Below are 13,855 nucleotides of genomic sequence, written 5' to 3'. Positions count from 1 at the left end.
TGCGTGGGAGTTCCCCAATGAGGGGGTGCTCCTCGTTCCTCCCCAGGGGGCTGATGACATTTCCCAGCCGTATCTCAGTTCATTCATAGGGCAGCAGCTGGGATTTCAGCTACAAGGGATTTTTATTTAGACTGTTCCTTCACCCGTTGAAAAGTCTGGGATGTGCTGAGCCGCAGGACATGTGAGAGGCATTGGAATAGTCTAACCTTCTGTAGTTTGTGTACTTCTGTGAACTTCAGAAAACAGAGAAGAAAGAGAAGACTATTCAGAACTCCCGCAGTGGGATAAATCTTTTGCAATATTGAGACAGGGCTCCATACATTTCTGCCTCACCCTACGGAGGAGACATCTGTTGAACTAAGCAGGAGCCCATAGGAGCCTTGCTTCACGCAAATCTGCCCAACTCCAAAGCTACCTAACCTGGCCATGTGCCTTATTCACCTTGCAGTCGAGAACTTTGTTTCATTCAACTGAGCCTTCTAAAGAGTGTGATGATCCCGTGCCATCAGAACCAAGAGAAATTTTTCCATAGACTTCCAGGTTGGAGGCCTGGCTTTCACAGCTGAATTTTTTGTGCAACCACCACATTTTCCCTGTTATGGAAATCTTTACACACCCAGTGGATTAAAGCAACAGGTTTTGTGAGGGAGCCCTTGCTTCAGTAAGGTACGTTAACACAGTAGCCCTATTTCAAAATAAGCTGTTCCAGAATGGCTATTCCAACATAGGGCTGCTACACACAAAAACGTATTTGAAAATAGCACTCAGCTCATGCACCCTCTGCAAATGAGGCCTCTGCAAGGGTGCATGAATCCCACATCACATCATTTGGGAGAATCTTGGCTATTTAAGTAACTCACTTACACAATGAAACTGGGGTGCACTCTGTGCACATGGCTCATGTCATTCCTCAGAACTTTTTTATACCCTCTCATAGTCCTTGGGCTGCAGGAGAATGCTACTCCCAGGTCCTAGCTGAGACGAGAGGTATTGTTGTTTACTGAACTCCCTCAAATGTTTGGGTGTGTCGGACTCCAGAGCTGCACACTGTGATCCAGGCTGCAGGCACAGGGTCCGCAGGCTAAGTAGAATGGACTGATGTCTGAACAGGTGCAAACTGACCCTTACAGTATCTTGATTTGTTGTTTGAGTTGACATGGAGAATGCTGGGTCATTATGACAGGAAACTGAGAGGAAGAGAGGCAGAGTAGGAATTGCACACTGGAAGATATAATGCTGTAAACAAAGCAACCTATATGTTGTTGGACAGCTTCTGAACAGAGCAGTGTTCCTGTAGGGACCCACCACCCTTCGTGGGAAGGCAGAGGGGGTGGGTTTCCTCGGTGCTGCAGGGATTCTCCATTGTCCTGCTCTTTCTGGCTTGCTGTGCTCTGCAGGAGACGGGCACTGGCCCTTTCTAGTTGCTGCTGCTAAAGCTATTGATTAAGTGCCAGCTCCGCCTCTTTCATCCCTTACGCACCCGAGCTCCCACCGACTCCTGTCTTTGTGGATGGGTTGCAGAACAGACCAGGCTCTTGACTTCAGTGGAAGGTCGCTGAGCTAGAGCTGCTGATTGGCCCAATATGTTTGATCCATTCAGGGGTATGGAAAGTCACATTCCCTCCAGCCCCCTTGAGAACACCCCCTCCCGCCGCCACAGGCTTGTGATTGTAGTCAGCTTTTGTCTTTCTCTGGGCTGTATTACTCATCCTGTGGGAACCATCTCTCTAGCCCGTACTCTAAACACCAACGCAATTTGCCTCTCTGTAAAGCTCCATGAATGAAGAGCCAGATATAAGGTCACTTTCCAGGGGAGACAAGATTGTATGTGTATTAAAGGTTCATATAAAGACCCTTACATGTTAAAAAGGTTCTTGAAGCCTGGTCTCAGCCTTGGCTCTTCTACTGCAGTTTTGAGCCCTGGCAAGGCGGCAGGGAAAAAGGATCACAGTTGCTCGCTACCTTCCTTTGGCAGGAATGAGGGTTAATCGCTTCAGTGTCACTGATGAAATGGGCAGATCTTCACCCACTGCCCTAAGCACTCTGCATCACCAGTGCTCTCAGACCTGTCACGCTAGAGCAGTGGCACTCAACCAGGGGTATACACATCCCCAGAGGGGGCGAAGGGATGTGCAGACATCATCTTCCAGAAGTACATCAACTCATCTGGTTTTTTAATAAGCTATGTAAAAAGCACTAGCGAAGTCAGTACAAGCGAAAATTCCATACCAGCGGCGAAAGGCAGCAATGTGTCAGGAAGGGTGCAGTGGCACTTTTGTATTTCTGTGTATGACTTCAGAAGCAAGTCATTTCTGAGTGAGATGCAACTGGGGGTACACAAGGTAAATCAGACTCCTAAAAGGAGCACAGTGTTCTGGAAAGGTTGGGAACTGCTGCCGTAGAGAGTGAAGCAGGGGCAATGGAAGCTCCCTAAAAGTGTGGCAGGGGCCCACCAACACCCAAACTGTCACCCTGCTCTCACGCCTCCCTTCCCCTAAAGCCCCACTCCTGTGCCCCCTCTTTGCCCCAGTACTCCACCCCTGCTCTCTCCTCTCTGTCTCCTCTCCACGCTTACTCACTCTCACGTCTGGTAAAGTGGGAGGAAATTTAAAAGTGATGAGGAAATGGCCCCTCCTGTTCCAGCAACCCTGGCATGAAGGATCTGAACTATCATCCTCAGAGCATCAGCATAGTGCTCTATTGCTGGGTCACTGGGCCTGACTTGCTCCTTACCCTTTCCTGGCTTATTTTTAACCTTTTCTAAGGTGCTCTTTGGGAGGAATAACAACACTCTAGTTACACTCAGAGACTTGAAGATTAGGGGATCAAACTGAAAACATTCCTGGAGATCTTCAGCGCCCTTTCATTTTGTTGTGTTTTACTTTCAGTTGTGTACCTGGGTTGCATCTGGAACAGCTATTCTCCATTTTCCAATAACAGCTGAATGGCAAAGGCTGCAGCCAATTAATATGAACGAAGAGGTTGGAAAAGTTGCACAGCTGGGGCTTGTTTGCTCCAGGTCCATGAAATTGCATATGTTTGGCTGCCCTTTCATGAAGCAGTTAAAATGGTATTTGCTATTCCCTTGTCCCTGATGTTGCGAAGGGTCAGGTTCTAGAGAAACTTTGATGGAGTGAACTAGGAGGAGAACCTGGGTTAGTGAGTAGAATTGTGGATCAGCTGAGCATCAGTCCCTTCCACCATGTGTGTTGGATGTTGTGAATAAGGGAGCTACAAAAGCTTCTGGGGAGTATCACATGTACTGAAGGCCAAGATAGTGTAACGAAGTGAGGAGCATGTGTGTGAGTGACTGTTGAATGGAATTTTTGGTGATAGGCCCCATGCAGTTAATAGCTATTGGTGAGTCCTCCTTTGCTCAGGTGCTAGGGGTCTGTGCTTTTGGTGTAAGAGGCTCTGAGATCTGCCCCTCTGGCTCTGCAGTGGTGTGCAGCAGAGTCTCAGCTGGGCCCTGGACTTGCTAGAGTATACAAGGCGCTTACTGCTAGGGTGGCTATGGTGTGTATTTCCAGTTATTCAGGCAAAGGGGTGGCAATTGGTCCCAGATTGTTGACACACGCACCAATGTGAGAACCAGAATTGGTGCAAGAAACGTTGCCCTATGGTTCTTTCTCTCGCTTGTCCTTGCAGCCTTAGATGTGGGGACCATATGGGAGGTACACAAACATAGACATGGGGACCATATGGGAGGTACACAAACATAGGCCAGAGGCATACAAAGAAGTGACCTCCTTTCTCCTGCAGTGTCTCCTTGTACATCTGCTGAGATACCCAAAGCCCCTCTTCTCCCACATACCACACTCCTGGGTAGGATCAGGTCTGCGGTCAGCACATTACAGTGAGAACTTTCTTCCTCTCCCCTTTTAAGCTGTCACTGCAGAGTAACTGCTTCAGAGGACATTGGGGAAAAGAGCAGCTCCAGGACTCAAAGCAAAAAGAAATTGTTCTGCCCAAAAGTGTTGTGTGGGCCCAGGGGAACTGCCTGTGGCTCAAGGATCGCTGTATATGCCAGTTCTTTGGGTGTAACTTAATTAACCACTAGCATCTGTCGTGCTGGAAAGACTGTGATTTCAGCACTCGACCTGACTCTCCCTTGAATTCTGATCCCAGCTCTGCCTCTGACTCACTGTGTAAGCCAGTGGCACTGGAACTATTTGTAGGGTGGGGTGCTGAGTGGTGCCCCCTCACCTGTTCACACCCCTCACTGCCCCAGGCTGGGGTCTCACCTGGGGTTGCCAACTCTCCCAGGTTGGACATCATTGCTACAAATGGCATCTGGTATGTCTGGTACAGGAGTGTTGGCAATCTAGTGCCCTGGGCCAAGACCAGAAGCAGAACCCTGGACCAGTGGCGGGACTGTGAGGAGCAGTGAAGCCTCCTCAAGTGACCTAGACAGTGGGCTGCAGAGCCCAAGCCGGTGATGGGACTGCAGGGGATGGGCTGGCAGGAACACGAAGGGGCTGCCTGGAGGCCAGGACCTACGGCTGGCAGAGGCAGCAGCAGGTTGGCAGTCAATCTGGCTTGTGGGCATGGGAAGCTGATTGAAATACATGGAGGTGCTGCAGCACCCACCACCTCCACTCTCCTACTTCCTGCACCTATCATACAATCTCCACAGCCTTCCCACATCTGCTTCCCTGATTTTCAAACTGGGATCATACTTGCCTTCTGCACAGGAGTGTTTCTGGGCTTAATCGTCTAGTGCCTGTTCAACACCGTAAAGATGTCATTTTCTGTATATAGTATTGTGAGGGGCACGATCCTCTCTTGCTGGTTTTATTCTAATGCAATTCCAGTGCCATCTTGTGGTATTAGTCCAGATTTACACCTATGTGAGAAGTATCAGAGAGGTAGCCATGTTAGTCTGTATCTTTGAGAACAACAAGAAGTCCTGTGGCACCTTATAGACAAACAGATATTTTGGAGCATAAGCTTTCATGGGCAAAGACCTGCTTCATCAGGTGCATGAGTGGGGGGTGGTTTCAGAGTGGTATTTAAAGAGTGGGGTCCTAGTAAAGGGAGGCCTAGAGCTGACAAGGTCTATTCAGTCAGGGTAGAAAAGGCCCATTACCAGTAGTAGTTATGAAGAGAGGAAAAAAAGGCCAGATAAGACAGGGGGCATATGGCCCATTGTCAGTATAATGTGGAGATGTTAACACCCAGGGCAGAGAAGCTCCTTTTGTAAGGTGCGAGCCACTCCCAGTCTCTGTTTAATCCTTGGTTAATGGAGTCAAATTTGCAAATACATTGCAGCTCAGAGATTTTTCTCTCCATTTGATTTTTGAAATTTCTTTGTCTCAGGACTGCCACCCTTAAATCTGCTACTGAGTGTCCAGGGAGACGGAAGTGCTCTCCCACAGGCTTCTGTACATTACCGTTCCTGATGCCTGATTTATGTCCATTTATTCTTTTCCATAGAGACTGTCCAGCTTGGCCAATGTAAATTGCAGTGTGGCCTTGCTGGCACATGATGGCATATATTATATTAGTAGACGTGCAGGTAAAGGAGCCCCTGATGGTATGGGTGATGTTAGGTCCTGTGATGATATCACTAGTGTAGATATGTGAGCACAGTTGGCAGCAAGGATTGTTGCAGGGGCTGGTTCCAGGCTTAGAGTTACTGGTTTGTGATTTATAGTGGCTGGTGAGGCTATATTTAAGTTTGGCAGGCTGTCTGTAGGTGAGGACAGACCTGCCTCCCAAGGTCTGTGAGAGTGAAAGATCATTGCTCAGGATGGGTTGCAGATCACTGATGATGTGTTGGAGAGGCCTTAGGTGGGGGCTGTATGTGATGGTCAGTGGTGTTCTCTTGTTTTCCTTGCGAGGCCAGTCTTGTAGCAGGTGGCTTCTGGGTATCCATCTGGTTCTGTCAATCTGTTTCCTCACTTCCTTAGGTGGGTATAGTAGTTTGAGGAAAGCTTGGTAAAGGTCTTGTAGATGTTTGTCTCTGATGGATCAGAGCAAATACAGTTGTACCTTAGTGCCTGGCTGTAAACAATGGATCATGTAGTATGCCCTGGATGGAAGCTGGAGGTGTGTAGATAAGCATAGCAGTCCATGGGTTTTTGGTATAGGGTGGTATTTATGTGACCATCGCTTATCTGCACAGTAGTGTCCAGGAAGTGAATCTCTTGTGTGGACTGGTCCAGGCAAAGGTTGATGGTGGGCTGGAAACTGTTGAAATCACAGTGGAACTCTTCAAGAGCCTCCTTCCCATGGGTCCAGATGATGAAGATGTCATCAGTGTAGTGCAGGTAGAGGAGGGGCGCTAGGGGACGAGAACGGAGAAAGCATTGTTTCAGGTCAGCCACAAAAATGTTGGCCTACTGTGGGGCCACATGGGTGCCCATAGCAGTGCCACTGATTTGAAGGCATAATTTGTCCTTGAATCTGAAATAGTTGTAAGTGAGGACAAAGTCACAAAGCTCCACCACCATTTGTGCCACAGTCTCATCAGGGATAATGTTCCTAACAGCTTGGAGTCCATCTTCATGTGGGATATTGGTGTAAGGGGCCCCTACATCTGTGGTGGCCAGGATGCCATTTTCAGGAAGGTCACCAATGGATTGTAGTTTCCTGAGGAAGTCGGTGGTATCTCGAAGAGAGCTGGGGGTGCTGGTCACATAGAATCTAAGTAGAGAGTCCACATATCCAGACAGTCCTGTGGTGAGGGTGCCAATGCCTGAGAGATGCTGGGGCATCTGGGATTCCAAGGTCTATGGATCTTGGATAGCAAGTAGAATAAACCTGGTTTGGGTTCAAGGGGTGTGTCTGTGTAAATTTGTTCCTATGTTTTTATAAGGAGGACCTATGTGAGAGGAGACTCAGGCCTGAATAGTTTAGCCCTCAGTGAATATTGTTCAGAAATGTCCTCTAGACTTCTTACTAGACTGGGTTTGGTTGCCTGAGTCAGTTTGTTTTGAAACATACAACATCATTTTCTTTTCCTAACATTTTCCCTGGACTCTCAGGAGGGGCTCCTCAGGGCTGGTTAGCTATTTTGTGATACTCTTTTCAGCTTTCCATTCAAGACCTGGAAGAACGTCATGATTTATGGACATTCACCCTTCCCTCTCTGTGCCTGCTCCCCCACCCTTGCTCAAAGACAGACTAGCCAACCTGGCCCTCATTCCTCAGGAAGTTGTTATCTGAAATAATGACATTCAATCTCTTTGGAAAACAGAGAGACCAATTTGCTGAAGGCCTTTTTCTTGACACAGCCTCTGGTAAAGTTTTTCCCTTTGCGGTCCTTTTGGAATTAGTGCCTTGATTAGCCAACTCCTTACAGAAACCAGCTGTGAGCTCTCCTTCTCCACAGAGATGCTTTAATGCTTCAAGTGCAGAAACTGTAATGTCAAAGATAACTCTTGATCCCAGGCCAAGGTACAGTAATTTTGTTACTTGAGTAATGGGAGTGAGCTGGAGAGAGGACGGGAGATTAGAAACACATTGGGGAGAGAAAGGAATTATTATAAACAGCAAAGCTGGTCAGAGTTCGGCCACCAGTCAGTCATATCTGCAACCAAAGTGCAGAGGGATGAGTAATGGCACGCCCTGTCCCAGGGGCAGATGAACTGCTCAAAGAACATCACACAACAGCCTGAGTCTGGCCACCCTTTATTTGATCTTCTCCCCCACTTCTTAAATCCCTTGGAAAGAGCATGTTTAAAAAGAACCAAAGTCCCTTTTACAGCATGTTCCATTTGCACTTTCAGTGGTTTAATGTAGGTTCACAGATGCAGCCAACAATAAGGATTATTCCCTGTTGGCTCCTAGATGACCACTGGGGTTTAAAGCAAGTGTGTATGGTCCAGAACAGAAAGGAACGAGGAGTATCTCCAGTTTCATCTCTCTTTGTCTCATTCTTCCACATGCACTTTCTGGCCACATCCAGGCTTCCATCACTGCTAGTCCCATGTGCCTAATGGAGAACTATATAGACCTTGCACCAAACAGAACTGCTTCGCCCCAGACCAGTTGCTTTGCCCCACCCCACTGTCATGGTTGGAATTTTGGGCAGTCAAAACACTGTAACAAAATGACATGTGGGTACCTTTGTCCTGAATGGAATGGGACCTACTCACCTCTGTCTCACAGGCCCAGTGCTGCTGCCAACTCATGGACCACTCTTCGTCAGCTCAAGAGCTGGGGGCAGGAGTTCTAGTCCACAACTTCTGTGCTGTTCTGGGATGCAGTGACAGCTGAGCCAGCCTGTTGGTCGTGAGTTTGTTGAAAGACAGCGAAAAAATATAATACAAGGGAAATTATAAAAGCAAAGCATGAACAAGCCAAGCAAAGTGACACCTTGAAAGGGAACATCGAAGCTGGAGCATGTGATGTAGTTCTCCATAAGGTACACAGGACTAGCAGTGACAAACACCAGGGCATGATGGTTTAGTACAGGAGCAAAGAGGAAACACTTCCCACATAATGAGGATCCTCCAGTGCCTCCTTTTGCAGAGTTGATGATCTCTTGCCCCCATGAACAGGACATTTAGTTCCAGCAATTCCTTTAAGGATGTGGATTCCTTTTTCCTTTCAAAGAGGTTGAATCCAGATCAGGAAACAAACTGGTACATGCCATCCTCTGAGCAGACAATGGGGATTCCTTTTTGGTACAGATCTTGTAATTTCTAACAAGGCCAAGAGTTTCAGAGGTTCTGGCCCAATAAATTATATGATCTGTCTAATATAGCTAAATCTAGAGATTATATGCTTAAATTACTGTTGTACATGATAGATTACATTGTAGTCAGTCCATAGCTGCATGCCTAGACGCACACATTATGGTTATAACACAGGACAATTTGCAGTGAAAACACAGCCCTTTGTTACTTGCAGAATCACAGGACTTCAAGCGACTTCTCCTCATCCCACACACCATTTCTGCTCAATCAAAACATCAGTTAGGTGGCAGTAGTTCTTCCTTCCCATAGGCTAGAAGATGTCTCAACACAAAGAGTTTTGCTTGTATACCTCTGCTGGTGTAACTATGGTAACAAGCCCTCCCATTGTATCTGCGCTTTTACTGGTTAAAAAGTACTTTTGCTGGTATTGCTCATACTTGATTCCCTGCACAAACTAAACTAGACCAGCAAACACTCCCTTACGCAAGAATAACTGTTAATAGGAGGGCTTTTGCTAGTGAAGGAATGTCACAAAAAAAGAAGTCACACGCCCTTCAAACAGACATTACTATACTGGCAAAGGTTTCTAGGGTAGATCTAGTCCAAGATGCTAGAGAAGAGGGTGAAGTACACCCAATAGCCAGTCATATGTTTATACATCCCTATTGCTTTGATCTATTCTTGCGTATTTACCCTTATGAAATATAAACTTCCCTCTGGTTACTTAAGTCACACACTGCTCAGCTGGAGTACTAGAGCCCCTCAGAGCCAAACTGAATTTATCCTCCTAAGACTCCTGTGAGGGAGGAAACTACTGGCCTAGCATTACAGGTGACCGGGGGCCCAGAGGGCTTACGTGGCTTGCCCGAGGTCACACAAGATGTCTGTATTAGAGCAGGGTCTTCATCCCAGAACTCTTGAATCCCAGTCCAGAGTTTTAGCATATTCACCAATAGCTTGCTGTTGTCTACCTCCACATACCCAGAGTTCATACAAATAACAGCATCAGCTGCTCGGAAAGAAATTAGCCTGCTCTGTAAGGCCAAAGCACCAGAACCTCTCTCTAGAATAGTCTGGAAACTTGCTCAGACCCCTGCACAGGGCTCCCCTCCAGTAGCAGTTGTTTACCATTACAGGCTTTTCTGTGGCAGTCATCAGCGTGTCTGGGTGGCTGCCTTCACCATGCATTAGATGCCTCAAAAAAACTGAGCAGCGCTCTCTGCCCAGGGCAGTCACTCCCTGCAGTGGAGCAGATGCAGAGCATGGATGATCATGCATTAAGATGCATCACATCAAAAGCTTTGCCCTTTGTGCTAGCTGGAGGAAAGAGGAGGGTGACCACACTGAAGCAATTCCTGTCCGTTTGCACTACTGACCCTCCAGCCTCGCCTCTTAACGCTAGAAAACCAGCCACGAAATCGCTGGATGAGCTTTGCTGAGCCATTTCCTGCCATTGAAATAGGTCCAGCGCCATCTGGTGGTCTTATAGCTCAAGTTCATTCTCCCTTAATTAACGTCTTCCACCCAGCACCTTGGAGTGAGTGAGTGGAAGGGGTGAAAGCTGCACTTTCCCCCCCTGCTAACATCAGGGCAAGCCACTGGGCTACTCATCATCCCCCCCCCGGTGGAAATTAATTGTGTGTGGTGAGAGTGGCGGTGCAACCATAAGCCCCCTGAAGGCAGCTCTAGGCTGCCCAGTCAGACCGGGGCACAGGACTAAGTCCATTGTACCCACTGCAGCCTTTGCACCAGCACAAGCCATTACACCTGATTTGGGACCTGTGGTTCCATAATATGCAGCCTGCGTCTGTCACGAGCTCCAGCCTGTAACTGGTGAGCCTGTAACTCCCTCAGCGTGCCTCCACTGCAGCCCTTTGCCTGGCCAGACATCTGCAGTACACACTGCCAGTGACTGAGGGTGGGGAATGAGTCAGTCCAAGATACTCCAACCCTGTCTGAGGGTGGATGGAGGAAATGTTGAGCTGTGCTGATGAAGCAGCGGGGCTAGCACAGAGTAGCTCACTGAGGCTGTAACACAGGAGCAGCTCAGGCTCTGGGTACACTCAGCGGGGCCAGCAGCCCTAGGACAAAGGGTGTGTATGGGGAAGAACGGGGCACAGTACTCCAGATGTGGCCTCACCAGTGCCACAAAGAGGGGAATAATCCCTTCCCTTGATCTGCACCCTTGGAAGGGGCAGGGCCGGGGCAGAAGCAACAGAGTTGAGGGCCCTCAGCTCTTAGTGCTGCTACGCACCTCGCCCCCTCCCCAGCCCTCGGAGCAGTAGGAGCAGCAGCGTCCGAGAGCTTCAGGCCTCTTTGAATCTCTGGGCCCTTGTGCAATTGCCTCCTTGTCCCCTCCTGTCAGCAGGCCTGTCTACGCTTACAGCACAGACGTGCTATGGACCCCCACAGCATGCGTATAAATGGCAGTGTCGACCGTGAGGCACTGCTTCAGTGAGCAGAGACCTGCCAGAACATAGGAACAGTGGCTGGGCCATCAGTGAACAGAGAATAGGAATGGTCATACTGGGTCAGACCGGTGGTCCAGCTTCTGCTTGCAGTGTGGACACCCGCTAAGTCTCCCTTCACATCACTTCCCCAGCAGTAAAACAGTGATAGCCCTGCCCTGCCTCATGGGCGGGTAGGCAGGAAGCTAGGAGGATAAATACATTAAACGTTGTCAGGTGCTGAGATACTATCGTACAGGAACAGCCATATAGGTAACTGAGAGGTGGTTTCCTGCGAGTTTTCTCACAACAAGCAGCTGGATCTAATGAATGGGGCCCCCGTGTTTGCCAGGGAATCCATTGTGCTCACAGCCTCTCTGTTCTTTCAGGTACTGCCTCGGTTGCAGTAGCTGGCATCTTCGCAGCCTTGAGAATCACAAAGAACAAGCTCTCTGATCATAAGTTTGTTTTCCAAGGAGCTGGCGAGGTAGGTTTCACCCCCATTCAGCCCTAAACAAAGTATTTGTCCTTTCATTTTAAGGGGATAAAACGAAAGCTTAAAGCCCCAGAGCCACAAACTGAGTTAGGTGCTTGAGTCCCAGTTTTGGGTTCTGTTGTGTTCCACAAAAGTCCCAACTAGCTGCCACTGACCCCTGCGGTTTCGTTCTTCTGGGTGTGTGCACTGCTGCCCCACTTCAGGCCCCTGGATGCCCCAGAGCTACCCACAAAGCAGGGGAAGAGAGGCAAAAGCATGCCTGTGTCACCCATGGGTCCAATCTGGAAGCCAGGCTGAGTGGCACCTATTGTATCAGGTCCCATTCAAAGGCAAGGAGGAGGTGGTTGTGGTGCCACCTGCCTTATATTAGGCCAGTGGTTAGTTAGAGCATTCACTGAGGTTGTGAGATACCTAAAATTCATTCTTCCCCTGAGACAGATGTGGGGAAGAATCTGAACAGAGTCCCCAGGTTCTCAGGAGCATAGGCTGACCACCAAGCTCTGGGGTGCTTTGATGTGGGACTCCCTCACTCTGTCCTGTGGTAGCTGTGATAAATAGAGTCACTGGGCCACAGAAAGCATGAAAACAATTCTGTCAACTAGTCATTTCGGCACCCCCCGGGGAGACCATTGTCAGTCCTCCCCTGTTCTAATCACTGTTTAATTATACAAAATAGAACAGCTTTAAATGGAGAGAGTGAGGGAGCCCACCTCTCTGTACCCCAGCAGGTGGGTGGAGTAGGAAGAGACATAAGCCATTGGTTTGGAGTCCTGGTATGAGGTAGGACCTGATCACAGAATCTGGCAAAAACAGGGCTGATATTACAAAAGTGCACAGTCCAAAGAAGTGCTAGTCACACAGCACTCCCACAAACACATATCGCCATCAAGTGGTCCCAGGACATGCACTGGAATGAAGGCTGCTACAAAAACATTCCCCAAGGATAACAGGAACACAATGTCCTCTCCTCAAAGATAAGATCAGGATGACAATATACAATAAAGATGTTTTCTTGAACCAACATTTACAAGATGATGGTTATCTCAGGCCACTGTAACTAACAAGCCCTAACTTCACAAAAAAAAAAAAAAAAGCAGTCGTAGCACTTTAGAGAGTAACAAAATAATTTAGATCTTCAGATCCAAAGAAGTGGGTCTGCCCCATGAAAACTCATCACCCAATAAATTATTTTGTTGGTCTTTATAGTGCTACATGACAGCTTTTTTGTTTTTTGAAGATACAGACTAACCCAGCTACGTCTCTGTCACTAAGCGCTAACTTGTTTGTATTGGGCTATAACGGTGTACTTCATAAAGGAGAGTATCTTTGGTTTAGGGGAGAACAGAAAGCCCAGCTGCTCACTGAGCTGCTCCATTGTTAATGCATACATATATTAGTGGTCTGATGGAGTCTATGGGGTACTAGTACTGCCTATGGCAACAATAAACATGGCCAGGTGCCTTCATTTCTTAATAGATCTTGGATGGTTCACTCAAGATCTGCTGTGGTAGCTGTCTGTGCAGGGATGGGAACGCACATTGGTGGCCCATGATCAGATAAATAACATCTATCAAACACAACAAACACAGAACTCCCGTCTGCCAGTTGTACAACCCTCTGTCAGAGTTGAACCACACTTTCCCTTTGAGGCAGATGTTCTAGCTTTGTGTTTGCCCAGTGCCCAGCACAAGAGGGCAAGGAGAGGAGAGGGTGAGTAGCTGGTGGGTAAGGCAGGGGAGTGGGACTTGTGAGAACTGCATTCAGTTCCTGACTGTCACCACCTGCCTGGGTGATTTTGGACAAATACTGTACCCTCCAGTTGCCCCTCTGGAAAACAGAGTTACAAACGAATAGTCACAACAGAGGTGTATGTTCAGCATCTTTTGGCCCAGAGCAAAGTGGGACTGCTCAATGCAACTGTTGTGCCAATACTGTAGCTTATATACAGCACACCAGCACTGCTTTGTTTTGTTTTGTTTTGTTTTTTGTTTTGTTTTGTCATGAGGAGTTGGGAAAAAAGAAGGGACTGGTCTCTCAAGGTTTCAAATGCACCATTCACAACTGTTGCCTTGAGTTCCTCTGATAGCTGCATTATGGAGCCATGTCAGTCTGGCTTCCACCTGCTTCTCTCTACTGAAACTGGAGGTCTGAAGGTCTCAGACAACTTCTTCTTGGTCAGCTCTCAGGGCGTTGCTCCACTTTCAACTTCCTTGACCAGTCTGCTGCTTTAGGAGCCATCAGTCACATCCTCCTTCTTCATGTGTTTC

General features: G+C 48.1%; 1 protein-coding gene across 4 annotated transcripts in view; it reads left to right on the top strand.

Annotated features, from left to right (window-relative positions):
- ME3 (malic enzyme 3) overlaps nucleotides 1-13,855 on the top strand; it is a 224,378-nt gene that overhangs the window by 167,094 nt on the left and 43,429 nt on the right. For all 4 annotated transcript variants that reach the window (XM_074983849.1, XM_074983840.1, XM_074983864.1 and 1 more), the window contains one exon: nucleotides 11,482-11,579. In XM_074983849.1, the coding sequence (XP_074839950.1) occupies nucleotides 11,482-11,579 (98 nt within the window). The remainder of the gene's footprint in view (nucleotides 1-11,481; nucleotides 11,580-13,855) is intronic.

This window comes from Carettochelys insculpta, chromosome 1, assembly GCF_033958435.1.
Source record: "Carettochelys insculpta isolate YL-2023 chromosome 1, ASM3395843v1, whole genome shotgun sequence".
NCBI lineage: Eukaryota > Metazoa > Chordata > Testudines > Carettochelyidae > Carettochelys > Carettochelys insculpta.
This window is presented reverse-complemented; position numbering and strand designations above follow the sequence as displayed.